At 49.6% G+C, this 15,425-nt stretch overlaps 1 protein-coding gene across 1 annotated transcript in view; it reads left to right on the plus strand.

Annotated features, from left to right (window-relative positions):
* Positions 1-15,425, plus strand: part of LOC144607922 (1-phosphatidylinositol 4,5-bisphosphate phosphodiesterase eta-2-like) — a 182,338-nt gene that overhangs the window by 77,051 nt on the left and 89,862 nt on the right. The window contains exons 3-4 of the mRNA XM_078425056.1: positions 4,450-4,705; positions 6,245-6,374. Coding sequence (XP_078281182.1) covers positions 4,450-4,705; positions 6,245-6,374 — 386 coding nt within the window. The remainder of the gene's footprint in view (positions 1-4,449; positions 4,706-6,244; positions 6,375-15,425) is intronic.

Below are 15,425 nucleotides of genomic sequence, written 5' to 3' on the forward strand. Positions count from 1 at the left end.
CACCAGCAGCCCAGCGCCCTCATCGCTCGATGAATGGGGGCACTCATTCCAGCCGTGGCCCGCTTGCCTGCTTTGCCCGGGTTGGGACGCGCTCTGTGTAGGAAAGAACTGCAGATGCTGGTTTAAATCGAAGATAGACACAAAATGCTGGAGCAACTCAGCGGGACAGGCAGCGTCTCTGGAGGGAAGGAATGGGTGAGGTTTCGGGTCGAGACCCTTGTTCCGATGCTGCCTGTCCCGCTGAGTTGCCCCAGCATTTTGTGTCTATCTTGGGACTCTCTCTGTTCTTCACCTTCGTTTAGCACGGAACGATTGTAATCGTGTATGATCTTCCCACTGACCACCGTACCTCGGTGCCCGTGACAAAAAACTAAACTGAAACAGAACAGCAGAGTCAGCAAGCCCACGGCAATGTGATGGAGTTAATTGAAGGGAAGAGTTGAGTTGCTCCTCAGAGGAGCTTTGCAATTAAATAAACTGCTTATCTTTGAACTATTTAAAGCCAGAGCTCAATTTCTGCTCTGCATTTTGTTATGCCGCCAAGATGACTAGTATTGCCTTGGCACAGATATTGATCCTGATAATAAAGAGAATGGCTTGACATAAACACCTACCTACTGAGCAACCCAATTATATCCTCTCATTCAGAAACATTTATCTTCCCCCTCCATTTTATTTTGAATCTTTTCTCATCTGAAACCTCCCTGAGTTGGAGGATTGTTAAAAACATAATCAGGCCATTAAGCCCCTCTACCCCCGACCTTCAGTCTGAACCGCATGCTCCTGACCTCCTCCCGTCTGCTTTTTGATTGATCCTAACTCTGACTGTGGGCGTTGCTGGCGAGCCTGGCTTCTGTTCCCCCACTCCACTGGTGGATCCTGCATTGAGCAGTTTAACCCCTGACTCATAAGTTCATAAGTTGTAGGAGCAGAAGTAGGCCATTCGGCCCATCAAGTAATGTTTGTAGGAGCCTGTTGTGAATCTTTCATCATTTGTTGCTTTTGTTAATCACCCCACATATGTTTAGTTTGTACAACCCCTCCACTCCCCAGCCTTCCTCCTCCATGACTTGCACCTCTCCTTTTCATCCTTCCCTCTTCGCCCAACCTCCCCTCCCACAACTTTCCTTCCCATTCTCCAATCTCCAATTTATTTTCCTCGTTCCCTTCTTCCCTCAGGTTCAAACTCTTGATTCCCCTTTTGTTGCAACAGTCCACAGTTCTACCCTTCCATCTTTCCTTTATTGTTGCTCCCTCTTAACTACCCCACTCTCTCTGCCCCTCGTTACTCTGCCCTCTTCCCATTCTCCAACCATTCCTCTCGTTCTCCCCCCTCCTCCACCACTCTCTCCCCGACATCTCCTCTTCCCTCACCCTTCCCCCTCCTCCCCTTCCTTTCTCACCCTCCTCATTTCCCTCTGTCTCTCCCCGTCACGTTTCTTCCCGTCTCCCCTCCTCACCCGCCCTCCTCCCCCTTCCCAGAGCTTCAGCTACGACAAGCTCTCCTTGGTGGGCATGAAGCCCCACCTGCCCCGATAGAATCACTTCATCAACCACATCTGAGGTCTCTGATAAGTGGTGCCACACTTTGAATGCAACCCCACTTATTTGTAAAAGGAAATCACGCAATACAAGTACCTCACGAAGCCTGAGGAATGGTCTAATGGCTGAGTTATTCACGTGTACCCATGCTGCAAGTCACAGGCAGTGGTGCGGCTGGGGTATAACCATGAAGGAATGCTTGTTTTCACCAGGCTGCAATCGTTAATAATTATTCACAACATAAGGAAAACAGTTGAACATTATCATGCGATCTAATAATAGAACTGAATGGCCTATTTCCCTGGAACGTCACGGGCTGTCAACTGACCTACAAATGGAGCGCTTTGCTGAATCTTCCGCAGTCCATCCGGGATAGTGAGGGGAAGGCTGTGCGGGGTTTGGTTGGAAGGGCATTGGGAGGAGGAGAGTTGGGAATGGGACAGGAGCTTCGTGAAGGGACTCAGCCACCTCTGTATCTGGGAATGAGCACTTTCTTTTGAACGCATGATTGGGAAGAAAGATTCAGCGGAGCCGCGGAGGGAGCCAGCAGAGGGTCACCACAGGGCTGACCCTGTGGTGAATGGTTTCCATTCGCGAGTCTGAATGCGGGGAAGTGCGTTAGGGCTATGTGAGGTTGGCCAGTCTTTCATCTGGTCGATTACCACGGTTTGCACCTCACCGATGCTGGAAAACTAACCAAAGAGAGACACAAAATGCTGGAGTAACTCAGCGGGTCAGGCAGCATCTCTGAAGAGAAGGAACGGGTGACGTTTCGGGTCGAGACCCCATCTTAAGACTGAGAGTCAGGGGAGAGGGAGACACAGAGAGAAGGAAGTGTAAGGTGTGAAAACGAGACATCAAAGTAGATGCGGAATCAAGAGGGTAGACAGAAAAAGCTGGAGTAACTCAGCGGGACTGGCAGCATCTCTGGAGAGAAGGAATGGGTGACGTTTCGGGTCGAGATCCTTCTTCAGACCCTTCAAAACTATTCCGTGGATGAAGAGTTGCAGTGACAGGGAAGGGGACAGGCTGTGGGGAATTATAGAGACAGGCGAAGGCGGTGGCCACAGGTATTGTGATGCTCACAGGCATCGAATGCAGAGGTAGCAGGTCACACGGCACTTCCAAGTTTCAGTAGCATCCCCTGTTGGAGCAGCAAACCCACCTCTCCCACTGCATCCCACCACCACATCTTTAGTTTAGTTCTAGTTTAGTTTAGTTTATTGTCACATGTACCGAGGTACAGTGAAAAGCTTTTGTTGTGTGCGAATCAGTCAGTGGAAAAACAATATATGATTACAATCGAGCCGTCCACAGTGTACAGATACATGATAATGGCGATTACGTGAATAATGATTAATGCAAGATAAGGCCAGTGATGTCTGATCAAAGATAGTCCGAGGGTCTCCAATGAGGTAGGTAGTAGCTCAGAACTGCTCTAGTTGTTGGTAGGATGGTTCAGATGCCTGACAACAGCTGGGAAGAAAATGTTCCTGAATCTGGAGGTGCACGTTTTCGCACTTCTGTACCTTTTGCCCCATGGTTGAGGGGAGAAGATGGAGTGGGACCAGCTGGAACTGAATCCACGTCTCCAACTCTACCACACCTGGGACATCTCGAACTGAACCCACCTCACTCTATCCCACCCCACACTCAGACATCTGGAATCAATCCGACCTCTCCCCCCCCCCCCCACTCCACCCGTACCAGCCTTGGACATCTGGAGCCAAGCAGGTGAAAGCAGGACTTGCATTTTACATTGTCCCTTTCACAACGTCAGGATGTCGCAGTCAACAGGGCAGTTTGTGAAGTGCTTTGAGATATGAAGCAGCCACGACACCCACACTCCGGACGATAAGGGGCAGATCAGCCTGGGTAAACAGTAGCCAGGGCAGGAGGGATAATCCCCCTGTGCTCTGAAACTGTGAGGTAGAGGATGAAGATCTTGGCTGATCACTCATCACACAGGTGGTCCTCTCTCCCCCCAGCAGGAACCACCGACACTGATGTGACTATCTATCTCAGGATGATGATGTTGAGTCAGGGAGTTGAGGACCGTTCGTGCAAGCGGCCTACAGTTGAGTCAGCTGTACACGTGGCATGTCACGGAGGCCCTGCCAGCGTCTAAGTCTGCCATTGCGAAGTTAGGTGCGACAGGCTGGCGAAGAGCGGTCGAGATTCCTCATCAATCTGCTCCCTGTTCCAACGCCGAGTGCCAGAGGCTGGGGTTCAGGCCCCGTGTGCCATCCCGTTACCATGGCAACGGGGCCTGCTCGTGGAAAGCTCTTCACAGTTTGAATTGAATTAGATTGGAGGTGAAATTGGGAGCAGTTGATTCTCGGCATGGAATCAGGAGTTCAAATGCCTCCAACAGCTCGCCTCTCCCCACCTCCCCCCCCCCAGCCAGAGCGTGTTCATGTTACTGTGCTCCGACTGCACTGAATTCCACCACACGGGCAACCAAGCCTTCAGGAGCACACTGGATGTTTAGTTCTGCTGCTCGTCTGGCTTTACAGTGCACTAATCCGCTGCCGTTTCATTGCACTGTGGCATTGCGTCGGCTGTGATGTGCAAGTGGGCATGAACCATGAATGGACACAAAAAGTTGGAGCAACTCAGTGGGTCAGGCAGCACCTCTGGAGAGAAGGAATGGGTGACGTTTTGGGTCGAGACCCTTTTTCAGACTGAGAGTCAGAGGAGAGTGAGACACAGAGAGAGGGAAGTGTAAGGTGTGAAAATGAGACATCAAGGGAGATAAGGCTCAAGGAAAATGTAGAACAGATCATTGTCAGGCATGAACCATGAGGTGTGATTTGGAATGCCTTCCTGTAGTGGCAGGCCTGTGCGTTCTATCCATAATGTGCCCTCTCTCTCTCTCTCTCTCCCTCTCTCTCTCTCTCTCTCCAGTTTCAATAGATGCCATTCGAGAGGTGTGTGAAGGGAAGCAGTCCGAGATTTTCCAGCGCTACCCGGACGGAACCTTCGACCCCAACTGTTGCTTCAGTATTTACCACGGAGACCACATGGAGTCCCTGGACCTGATTTCGTCAAACGGCGGGGAGGCCCGGACGTGGATCACGGGCCTGAAGTACTTAATGGCAGGGATCAGCGATGAAGACAGTCTGTCGAAGCGACAGAGGACACGCGACCAATATCCTTCCCAGTGGCCCCTGACTTCCACATTCCCAGTGGCCCCTGACTTCCACATTCCCAGTGGCCCCTGACTTCCACGTTGCGCTGTGGAACACTGTTCCACTGTTCCATTCCCAAACACTGTTTCTCGAGGTGGGCGGAACGGTGACTCTGCTGGTTGAGCCGCTGCCACAAAGCTCCAGCCACCCAGGTTCAATCCTGATCTGGAGAACATGGACAGGTGACGTTTCCGGTCAGGACCCTTCTTCAGACTGATTGCAGGGGTTGGGGGAAGGAAGATAGAGAGCACTTCCTGCCTCCTTTCTAGCTTTCTTTCCTCCCACCCCCAAAATCAGTCTGAAAGAGGTTCTCGACCCAAAACCGACCCAAAATGTCACCTGTCCATGTTCTGTAGGGATGCTGCCTGACCCACTGAATCTGAAGAAGGGTCTCGACCCGAAATGTCACCTATCCATGTTCTCCAGGGATGCTGCCTGACCCACTGAGTTACTCCAGCCTTTTGTTTCTTTCCTTTGTAAACCAGCATCTGCACTTCCTTGTTTCCTCAATCCTGACCTCCTTTGCTCTCTGAGTGGAGTTTGCACGTTCTCCCGGTGACCATGTGGGTTCCCCAGGATCCCTAATTTCCTTCCACGTCCCACCGATGTGCGGGATTCAGCGGGTTAATTGGCCACGTAAATGTTCAGATAGTACTGGTTGCTCCTCCAGTTTTAAGCTAACATGTTCCATAGATGCACCTGACGACCCAATGGTGCGGACGTTGAATATTTTTTATTTTCAGGCAATCCTTGTGTTCCTTTCCCACTCCCACCATCCACCCATGGTGCCTCTCCCCTTGTCAATCTTTGCCATCCTCCCCACTCCCCTACCTGGTCCCACTGCCAGCTTCCACTTCCTGGCCGACCCCTTCCCAGCACTCCTGTATAGTGGCCATCTTACCTCGTTTCCTACTGTTTCTCTGAACCATCACAGCATCTCCCAAACCTTGCCCAGTATATCTTATAATGCCCATCTCTTCTCAATGTGACACTTGTGTGTCTTTCAATCCCTATCACCGTATCCCTATCGCTGCATCTCTCAAACAAAAGCAGTATTTTGTGTCTTCCTTTGCTATAAACCAGCATCTGAAGTTCCTTGTTGTTACATTTTGACCACTGTATCCTTCGACCTGTTCCACCACCTGCCTAATCCATCTCTCAGCTCCCTGCCATCCCCGTTAACTCCACCTCCCAATCATTTCATCCCTCTCCTGAATTCCCTTGATCTCTTTAAAAGTTCCATAACTTTTCCCAATTTAAATTCAAGGACCATCCTTTCATATCTCTCGTCACAGGCTAATTAATGAATGGGTTTTTTTTTACGGAGGACGGTGTGCCTCTGGGCATCTCGGGAACGTGGTCTGGGAAAGGCCACCTTGCCCAACAAGCCCACAGCAGGTTGCACGATGTGCCCACTCCCACTGTCCACATGGGGGACACTTGCTGATCCCAAAATAAGCCGGCGTGAAGAGGTGGTGTGCTTCTCGCTGTTATCCTTGACCACTGTCCAGGTGGCTAAAGCAGACCTTCGCAGAGGCGGATAAGAACGGGGATGGCAGCCTGAGTGTGGGTGAGGTCCTCCAGCTGATGCACAAACTCAACGTCAACCTGCCGCGCCAGAAGGTGAAGAAGATGTTCAAGGTAAGACTGTCCTTGGCACGTCCATCCATTCCAGCCTAAAGCCTGGGCCACACTAGGGCGGCACTGTGGCGCAGCGGTAGAGTTGCTGCCTTACAGCGGCAGAGACACGGGTTCAGTCCTGACTACGGGTGCTGTCTGTGCGGAGTTTGTACGTTCTCCCTGTGACCTGCATGGGGTTTCTCCAGGTGCCCCGGTTTCCACCCACACTCCAAAGACGTGCAGGTTTGTAGGTTTGCAGGTTTGGTATAGTTGTAAATTGTCCCCAGTGTGTGCAGGATAGTGTTAGTGTGTGGGGATTGCTGGTCCACATGGACTCGGTGGGCCGAAGGGCCTATTTCTGCACTGTATCTCTAACCTAAACTAAACTAATCAAGCACACACTGGCACACATAATACCTTCTGCACCTCCCTTCTGGTGGTGATGAGGAGGAGGATGTGGTTTGTGGAGTGGGTGCAGTTAGCTCAGGAAACAACTTGCATTTATATAGTGCCTTTCCCTTCCTCAAGGGTACCCCAAAGTGTTTGCCACCAAAAATACTTTTGAGGGTTATACTGGACTCCAGTGACAACAATGTAAACCGTTTCTCGGTGAGTTTAAATGAGGGATCAGGATTGAGCAGATAATTGGAAACATTTGGCATGGGCAATTAGGGCTGAAAGGCCTGTTTCCACACTGTATGACTCTTTGGCTATACAGGTGCATGGATAGGATACGTTTTGGGGGTTATGGGCCAAGCACGAGCAAGTGGGACTAGTGTAGGTGGGGCATTTTGGTCGGCGTGGGCAAGTTGGGCCGATGGTCCTGTTTCCATGCTCTACGACTATGTAACACTGCATCACTATCCTGTCTCTCCCCAGTAATGGTTGTGGAATTCTTTACGTCCACTGGCCTGAGTTTGCGCTCATCTTTCTATCATCTCCCAAAGGTGTCTTGTCAATCTACGTCACATTACGCCCCTGTGGAACCCTTGGACAAAGTGCAACATAAGGATTGTTCCCTGAATTGTCGGAACATGCATCAAGAATCCAAAATAATCCCAATTAACCTGCCATATAAACTATACTCAAGGGTTGCACAGATGGGTCATGTGATTCACCAGTATAATTATTGTCTGCTTTGCGATATTGCTTTGAGTTTTATAGTCCATTTGTGCCACGCATGCATCAATACATCGGAAGCAGGAGTAGAAGGAGGCTCAAGGGCACCTGTGTGCACTGTGCTGCTCAATAATATCATCGCTTATCTGTTTGGGGCCTCTCAGCTTCATGTTCCTGCATTTTCCCCATAACTCATGAAATGCCTATATACCAAAGTTTCTTATTGAAACGTATAAGATTATTAAGGGGTTGGACACGTTAGAGGCAGGAAACATGTTCCCAATGTTGGGGGAGTCGAGAACAAGGGGCCACAGTTTAAGAATAAGGGGTAGGCCATTTAGAACTGAGATGAGGAAAAACTTTTTCAGTCAGAGAGTTGTGAATCTGTGGAATTCTCTGCCTCAGAAGGCAGTGGAGGCCAATTCTCTGAATGCATTCAAGAGAGAGCTAGATAGAGCTCTTAATGATAGCGGAGTCAGGGGGTATGGGGAGAAGGCAGGAACGGGGTACTGATTGAGAATGATCAGCCATGATCACATTGAATGGCGGTGCTGGCTCGAAGGGTGGAATGGCCTCCTCCTGCACCTATTGTCTATTGTCTATCTCGTTCTTGAGTATACTCAATGATTCAGTCTTCACTGCTCCCTCGGGAAAAAAGTTCCTCTGAGAATGAAATGTCCCCCTCAGTTCTTGTTCTGAATCTATGTCCCTCATCTGTACATTCCCCAGTGAGAAGAGGCGTCCACCAAACCAAGGCCTTACTGAACTTCTCATGTAATCATCGAAACTAGCCTTTCTTCATAAGACACAAAATGCTGGAGTAACTCAGCGGGGACAGGCAGCCTCTCTGGAGAGAAGGAATAGGCAACGTTTCGGGTCGAGACCCTTCTTCAGACTGATGTCAGGGGAGGAGGCGGGATAAAGATAGGATGTGGTAGGAGACAGGAAAGTGGGAGAACTGGGAGGAGGGAGGGGAAAGAGAGGAACAGAGGAACTATCTGAAGCTTCTCCTCCTTTCTTCATAAGACAATCACTTCAGCCTCGTGAACCTGCTCACAACCGGGCTGCACGATGAGGCAGCGGTAGGGTTGCTGTCTTACAGCACCAGGGACCCGGGTTCGTCCCTGACTACGGCTGCTGTCTGTACGGAGTTTGTGCGTTCTCTCCGTGACCCTCGTGGGTTGTCTCAGGGTGCTCCGGTTCCCTCCCACACTCCAAAGACGTACAGGTTTATAGGTTTATGGTAAATTGTCCCCAGGGGGTGGGATAGTGCTTGTGTACGGGGTGATCGCAGGTCAGTGTGGACTCGGTGGGTTGCTCCAATTTACTCTGTCCTACGGTACGGTAGCGCAGCGGTAGAGTTGCTGCTTTACAGCGAATGCAGCGCCGGAGACTCAGGTTCGATCCTGACTACGGGTGCTGCACTGTAAGGAGTTTGTACGTTCTCCCCGTGACCTGTGTGGGCTTTCTCCGAGATCTTCGGTTTCCTCCCACACTCCAAAGACGTACAGGTATGTAGGTTAATTGGCTGGGTAAATGTAAAAATTGTCCCTAGTGGGTGTAGGATAGTGTTAATGTGCGGGGATCGCTGGGCGGCACGGACTTGGTGGGCCGAAAAGGCCTGTTTCCGGCTGTATATATATGATATGATGATATGATACCGTCTTTATCCTCGGCAAATACTCATTTGGGACCTTGCCCATCTCCTGTGGCTCCACACAGAGGTGATCGCTTTGATTCCTGAGAGGTCCCACTCTCTCTCTCTAGAAATGTTGTGTTGGGAGAAAATGTTTGAACTCGTTTATACAATGATTCATAACAATTGCACAAAAACCCACACCAGCTTTCAAATTTGCTTCAAATGATTTACAATAGCTTGATAAAGAATTAGATCACATATAAATGTTGTGGGAGATGCTTTTGGGAGTTTAGAGTCAAATCCCTCCCACATTATTTAATCTGCTCAACTAAATGCTTGCTGTTCCAGGGATAAAGGAGCCAATGGATTGGAAATAGATAAAAAGCAAAATAAACCCGATCGGCATACCAGCGCTAAAATATCCTGATCTTGAAATAGATTTGCACTTGCTGACGTTAAAAAAAATTAAGGTGAGGCCTTTGGAGGGGTTGAAGATGTTTAAAGGGATTAATGGAGGGGGTCATGCAAGGCTGTTGCCTCAGCTGTGGGCTTTCCAGAACGAGGGGTCATGGCATTTAAACTTGGCTCGTTCATTCTGGGGTAAGGTCACATGCGCCTCTTCACATACAGGGCAGTGGAAACCTCAGCCAGGGGGTTTCTGAGCCAAATGAACCTTTGAGGAAGGGTATCAAAGCATGAAAGCGGGTCAGGCGTGCGGACAAGGTTACACCAATACTAACGTCATTGAAAGGTGGGCCAGACTTGCAGGGGGGGGTGAATGGCCTCCTGTACCTTCATTCCATAGAGGCAGCAGTGGCCCATTCAGCCCCCTCGTACCCGCGACACCAGTAAATAATACAGGTGCTCCCCGGCTTACGATGTTTTGACTTGCGATAGTTCGACTTTGCGATGGTGCAGACGGCAGCTGCCGCTTGCTTCCGGCCACGTGATCGCGTGTATTACAACGCATTTCGACTTACAATACTTTCGGTTTCCGATGGGTTTTTCAGGACGGAACCCCATCGGAAGCTGAGGGGCACCTGCATCCTTTACATCATCTTGCAATGACCTCGTCTTTCTCGATTCCCTTAACATCTCAATATATGTCAACGCCTACCTTGGTATCTTCACCTTTAGGATGGTGAAATCCAAGGGTTCATCTCTTCTTGTTGAAGAGACCTCCCCTGCTTGCACTGAATGGCAAAGCCCTTAATTTCAGACAGTTTCTTGGCCCCTGGTCTCTTCCCACAATGAAACCCTCCAACTGGTGGTCGCAGCGTTCTATCTGGTGATCTCCGACGTAATGCAGAGTGGACAGGCTGGCCAGTCTTCATAAAAATAATCGCGCTGTTCTGCTGTGGGAATGGAGGATGCTCCTCATTATGTTTATTCCCCTGCATGTGTGTAAGTCTTTCTCTCACTGCCCCATGTTGGTCCCTGGTCCGTCTTCATTCTCCCCCCCCCCCCCCATTCTCTTCCCCACCCCCTGCCCACTTGGTCTTCATTGTTTTCCATCAGGCTGATTCACATTGGTCAATTAACCTCCTAGGCTGCATGTCTTTAGGGTGAGAGGAACGCCACAGGGCCTGGAGGAAGCCCATGTAGTCGCATAGAGAACATGCAAACTCCACAAAGACAGCACCCGAGATCAAACGTTGGTCACTGGACCTGTGAGGCTCCGAGCTCCGATCCGGCTGCCTTTATCACTGACCCCAAGATATTGCGTCCTACTGCACGAGGGGTTGGCTGAAGGTTCGGCCTAAAGGGCTGTGTCAAGTCTGATGTCCAGCTGAACCGAGCATCGTGGTCATTTGGCAAAATGTGACGGAGCGCTTATTGCCTGCCCATCTCCCCATTGAACACAGAGAATAGTGAAAGGCTTGGACAGAGTGGATGTGAAGAGGATGTTTCTACTCGTGGGAGAGTCTAGGACTAGAGGCCATACCCTCAGACTTAAAGGACATTCTTTTCGGAAGGAGATGAGGAGAAATTCCTTTAGTCAGAGGGTGGTGAATCTGTGGAATTCTTTGCCACAGAAGGCTGTGGAGACCAAGTCAGTGGATATTTTTAAGGCAGCGATAGATAGATTCTTGATTAGTCCGGGTGTCAGAGGTTATGGGGAGAAGGCAGGAGAATGGGGTTAGGAGGGAGAGATAGATCAGCAATGATTGAATGGCGGAGTAGACTTGATGGGCCGAATGGCCTAATTCTACTCCTATTCCTTATGACCTTATGAGACACTGTGTAAAGTCCTCCTCCGCTCCCTTCAGCAACATTAGACGTGGAATGTTGTGTAAAATGACTGTTGATGTAAAGGGTTTGCTTCGGGGCTCAGAATAATATCGTCTAGTTTCTTCAGCCTTTACAAGAATTGCACACACCATTAAGTAATGACTGTACTTAATAGCCTGGTGCCATATGTCTGTACCCGGCCCAGATGGTTGAGCTTAACACATAATCAGAAGTGTCTCACAGCCCATTGGAAGGGCACAGGCTTTACCTGTGTAATTGCAGCTAACATATCGATTGTATGATCACTATTTTCCAAACCTTTTAAAGCCTTTATTTGGGCTGACATTAAATTAATTATTTTTCGTTTGGAAATGCCCTTTTTTTTATCTTCCCAGCTGCTTTCCCCGCCACCTTTTCTGTTTCTCGCAAAGCTAAGGATAGAGAGTGAATGATCCTGACTCTGGTGATCCAGCCTCTGAACTGGAAGCCCAGCTGGCATTGACAAAACCTATCACACAATGGGTGCTGGACGGGGTGGGGGGGAGGGGGGGGATTGTAAACCTCAGTCTTTATCCACTTTCATTCGTGCCAATGGTTGACGTAGCCAAGATGACTGAAGGCGGAGCTGCAAGTGCAGGTAACACTGCTGAGCAAACAGTTCTGATAATAGGATAGACACAAAGTGCTGGAGTAACTCAGCGGGTCAGGCAGCATCTCTGGAAAAGAAGGATGACTGATGTTTTGGGTCGGAACCCTTCGTCACACCTTATACCAGCAACAGACGGTATAAACCAGCATTTCCAGTTCCTTCTAACTTCGGTATAAACCAGCATCTGCAGTTTTTACCATCTTTGGTACAAACTCGCATCCGCAGTTCCTTCCCGAAGAAGGGTTCCGACCCAAATCCTCACTCATTCTTTCTCACCGGAGATGCTGCCTTCCCTGCTGACTTACTCCAGCACTTTGTCTCTATCTTCGGTATAAAGCAGCATCTGCAGTTCATTCCTACACGGTTCTGATAATAAGTTCACGGGCAGTTGGTCCACTGCAGGTGGAGAGATTCCTCAAGGCTTCTGCCTTCTCATTCGCCAATGCCTTTCGCAATTGATGAAGAACGCAGATTTTAATGTTCCTTTGCGCTGCACAGAGCAGTCAGTTGGAGACTCCAGGAGTATTGGCGACTGTGATAGGGAGTGTTACTGACTGGCAGAACTCCCCACAATAACAGTGCTGCTTATCACCAAACGGCCTCACCCACCCCAGGACTAGTGAACTTGGTCTTTATTTGTAAACGCCATCATCAGCTTAAATATCCTTTAACCATGAGGTTCTAAATCCCGTGGTGTTGACTGGTGCCAATATATCTGAGACATCTCTTTCCGCGTTGTTTGTGAAGGTGTCAGTTGTCTTTCACCCTCTGAGCTTTCCTCGTGCCCAATGCTGGCTCTTTGCTCCATCTGACGTTTGGCGATAGTCATGCCAAAGCCAGGTGCGTGACAATCCCCAGCTGTGAATGCTGACGGCAACCTCCCAATACAGACCGTAGGTCGTCAGAAGGTGCCAGATAAGGAGTGAGGTGTGGAGGGATGAAAGCAAGGACTAACCTACAACCCTTGACACAGAGGGTGGTGGGTATGTGGAATGAGCTGCCAGATGTCGTTAAGGCAGAAGCTGCAGCAACATTTTAAAGACATTTGATCAGGTGCATGGGTAGGAATGGATGAGAGGAACATGGCCCCAAATAAGGGAAGGTGGGACTTGTGTAGATGGGGCACCTTGGTCGGCATGGACAAGCTGGGCCGAAGGGCCTGTTTCCATGCTTTATGACTCTATCACTCTATGACTCAATAGACAATAGACAATAGGTGCAGGAGGAGGCCATTCGGCCCTTCGAGCCAGCACCGCCATTCAATGTGATCATGGCTGATCATTCTCAATCAGTACCCCGTTCCTGCCTTCTCCCCATACCCCCTGACTCCGCTATCATTAAGAGCTCGATCTAGCTCTCTCTTGAATGCATTCAGAGAATTGGCCTCCACTGCCTTCTGAGGCAGAGAATTCCACAGATTCACAACTCTCTGACTGAGAAAGTTTTTCCTCATCTCAGTTCTAAATGGCCTACCCCTTATTCTTAAACTGTGGCCCCTGGTTCTGGACTCCCCCAACATTGGGAACATGTTTCCTGCCTCTAACGTGTCCAACCCCTTAATAATCTTATACGTTTCGATAATCTTATATGTTACAATCTGCAGCAAAGTACAGAAATAAACTGAATGAAGAGTAAAACCAAGAGCCATGAGGGCGGCAAGGTGGTGCAGCGATAGTGTTACTGCCTTACAGCGCTAGAGACCCGGGTTTGATCCTGACTATGGGTGCTGTCTGTACGGAGATTGTACGTTCTCCCCGTGACCTGTGTGGGTTTTCCCCGGGAGCTCCGGTTTCCTCCCACACTCCAAAGACGTACAGGTTTGTAGGTTAACTGGCTTGGTAAAATTGTAAATTGTTCCTGTTGTGTAGGATAGTGTTAATGTGCGGGTGATTGCTTGTCGGTGCGGACTCGGAGGCCCGAAGGACCTGTTTCCGCCCTGTATATCTAAACTAAAAACTAATACGAAACATTTGGTGAGGTAGCGAATTCAGTCCAGTCAGCACATTAAAGCTAATTAGCTTAAACGATTGCAACAGCAGCCTTTATATAAGATTAGTTGATGATATACTTATACATTCCAACGCGTGATACCATCACAGTGTATAAAAACTCTGCTTTATCTCTTGTGATATCCCCGAGTGAAATAAAGATTGCAGTCGGATGTTTTAGCCATCAGGGCTGGATGGGAAATGGGTCCAGTGGGAATAATGCAAGTGGATTAAATGTCAGTTGGATCCAATAGGTAAACAGTTGAAATACTGAAGAAACATCAGACACAATTGGGAGTGTTTGATGTTCGTGGGCAGCAATGCTCCTAGGGAATTGGATTTCAGTCAGTCTTCAGTTTGAAAATGCGACCAACTTTAAAATAGCTGTTTGCAACCAGACCTAATGGTTTGGTACATAACCTGCAAATGTTGCTAATCACGTATGTATTATCCCATTGTGAAGGTTTACCTGGGATGACAGGCCCTATGAGCTGCCTGGCTCTCTGCTACGTGCCTCATTCAACTCCTCGCACAATTTAAAGAGGACTTTGTTTCTTGCAGCAGCGAGCCCCCTTGCCAAAGGGTCGTTGGAAGGCAATTGTGATGAGCTGAGTTTTGATTTGTGAGATCAGGTGGTGATCAGACGCTGGGTCGGAGTTCGCTGGGTTCAGTGCCAACGTGGGTTCAGAGCCAATGAGTGTTGTCACTTTGGCAAGAGCGGAGTGTCGCTGGTAGTGAGACTTCGTGCCCAGGCCCCACTGAGTCATCGGGTCAATGTCAGGTCCATGCGTCAGACTGATGAGGTGGGAGGGGGGTGGTGTTTCCATGTATCAGACTGATGAGGGGGGGTTCTATGTGTCAGACTGCTGAGGGCAGTCAATATCTCAGACTGGTGTGAGGGGGTCTATGCCTTAGGCTGGTGAGGGAGGGGGGTGGTATTTCCATGCATTAGACTGATCAGGGGAGAGGTCTATGCGTCACACTGGTGAGGGGGGGGGGGTCCATGCCTCATACTGGTGAGGGAGGGTGGTTCATGTGTCAGACTGGTGAGAGTGGGTCCCTACAGAATGGTGAGAGGGTGGTCCAGGCATCTTGGTGAGGGGGGGGGGGGGGGGCAGGTTCTATGTGTTAGACTGGTGAGGAGGGGTCTAGTATAGTGATGGGGGAAGATCCATATCTCAGAATAGTGAGAGGAGGTCCATGATAAGGAGGGTGTCCATGTGTCAGACTGGTTGGGGAGGGGTTCATAGAATGGTGAGAGGGGGGGTCCATAAATAAGACTGGTGAATGGAGATTCATGCCTTACACTGTTGGAGGGGGTGGGGGGTCAGTGTAACTTCAGCCGATCACCTTCCCACCTCCTCTGGTGTACGTGCTGCAGAAATGTCTCGTTTCGAGATATAGCGCGGAAACAGGCCATTCGGCCCGCGCCGACCAGCGATCCC

This window comes from Rhinoraja longicauda, chromosome 30, assembly GCF_053455715.1.
Source record: "Rhinoraja longicauda isolate Sanriku21f chromosome 30, sRhiLon1.1, whole genome shotgun sequence".
In the NCBI taxonomy this organism is placed as follows: Eukaryota; Metazoa; Chordata; class Chondrichthyes; order Rajiformes; family Arhynchobatidae; genus Rhinoraja; species Rhinoraja longicauda.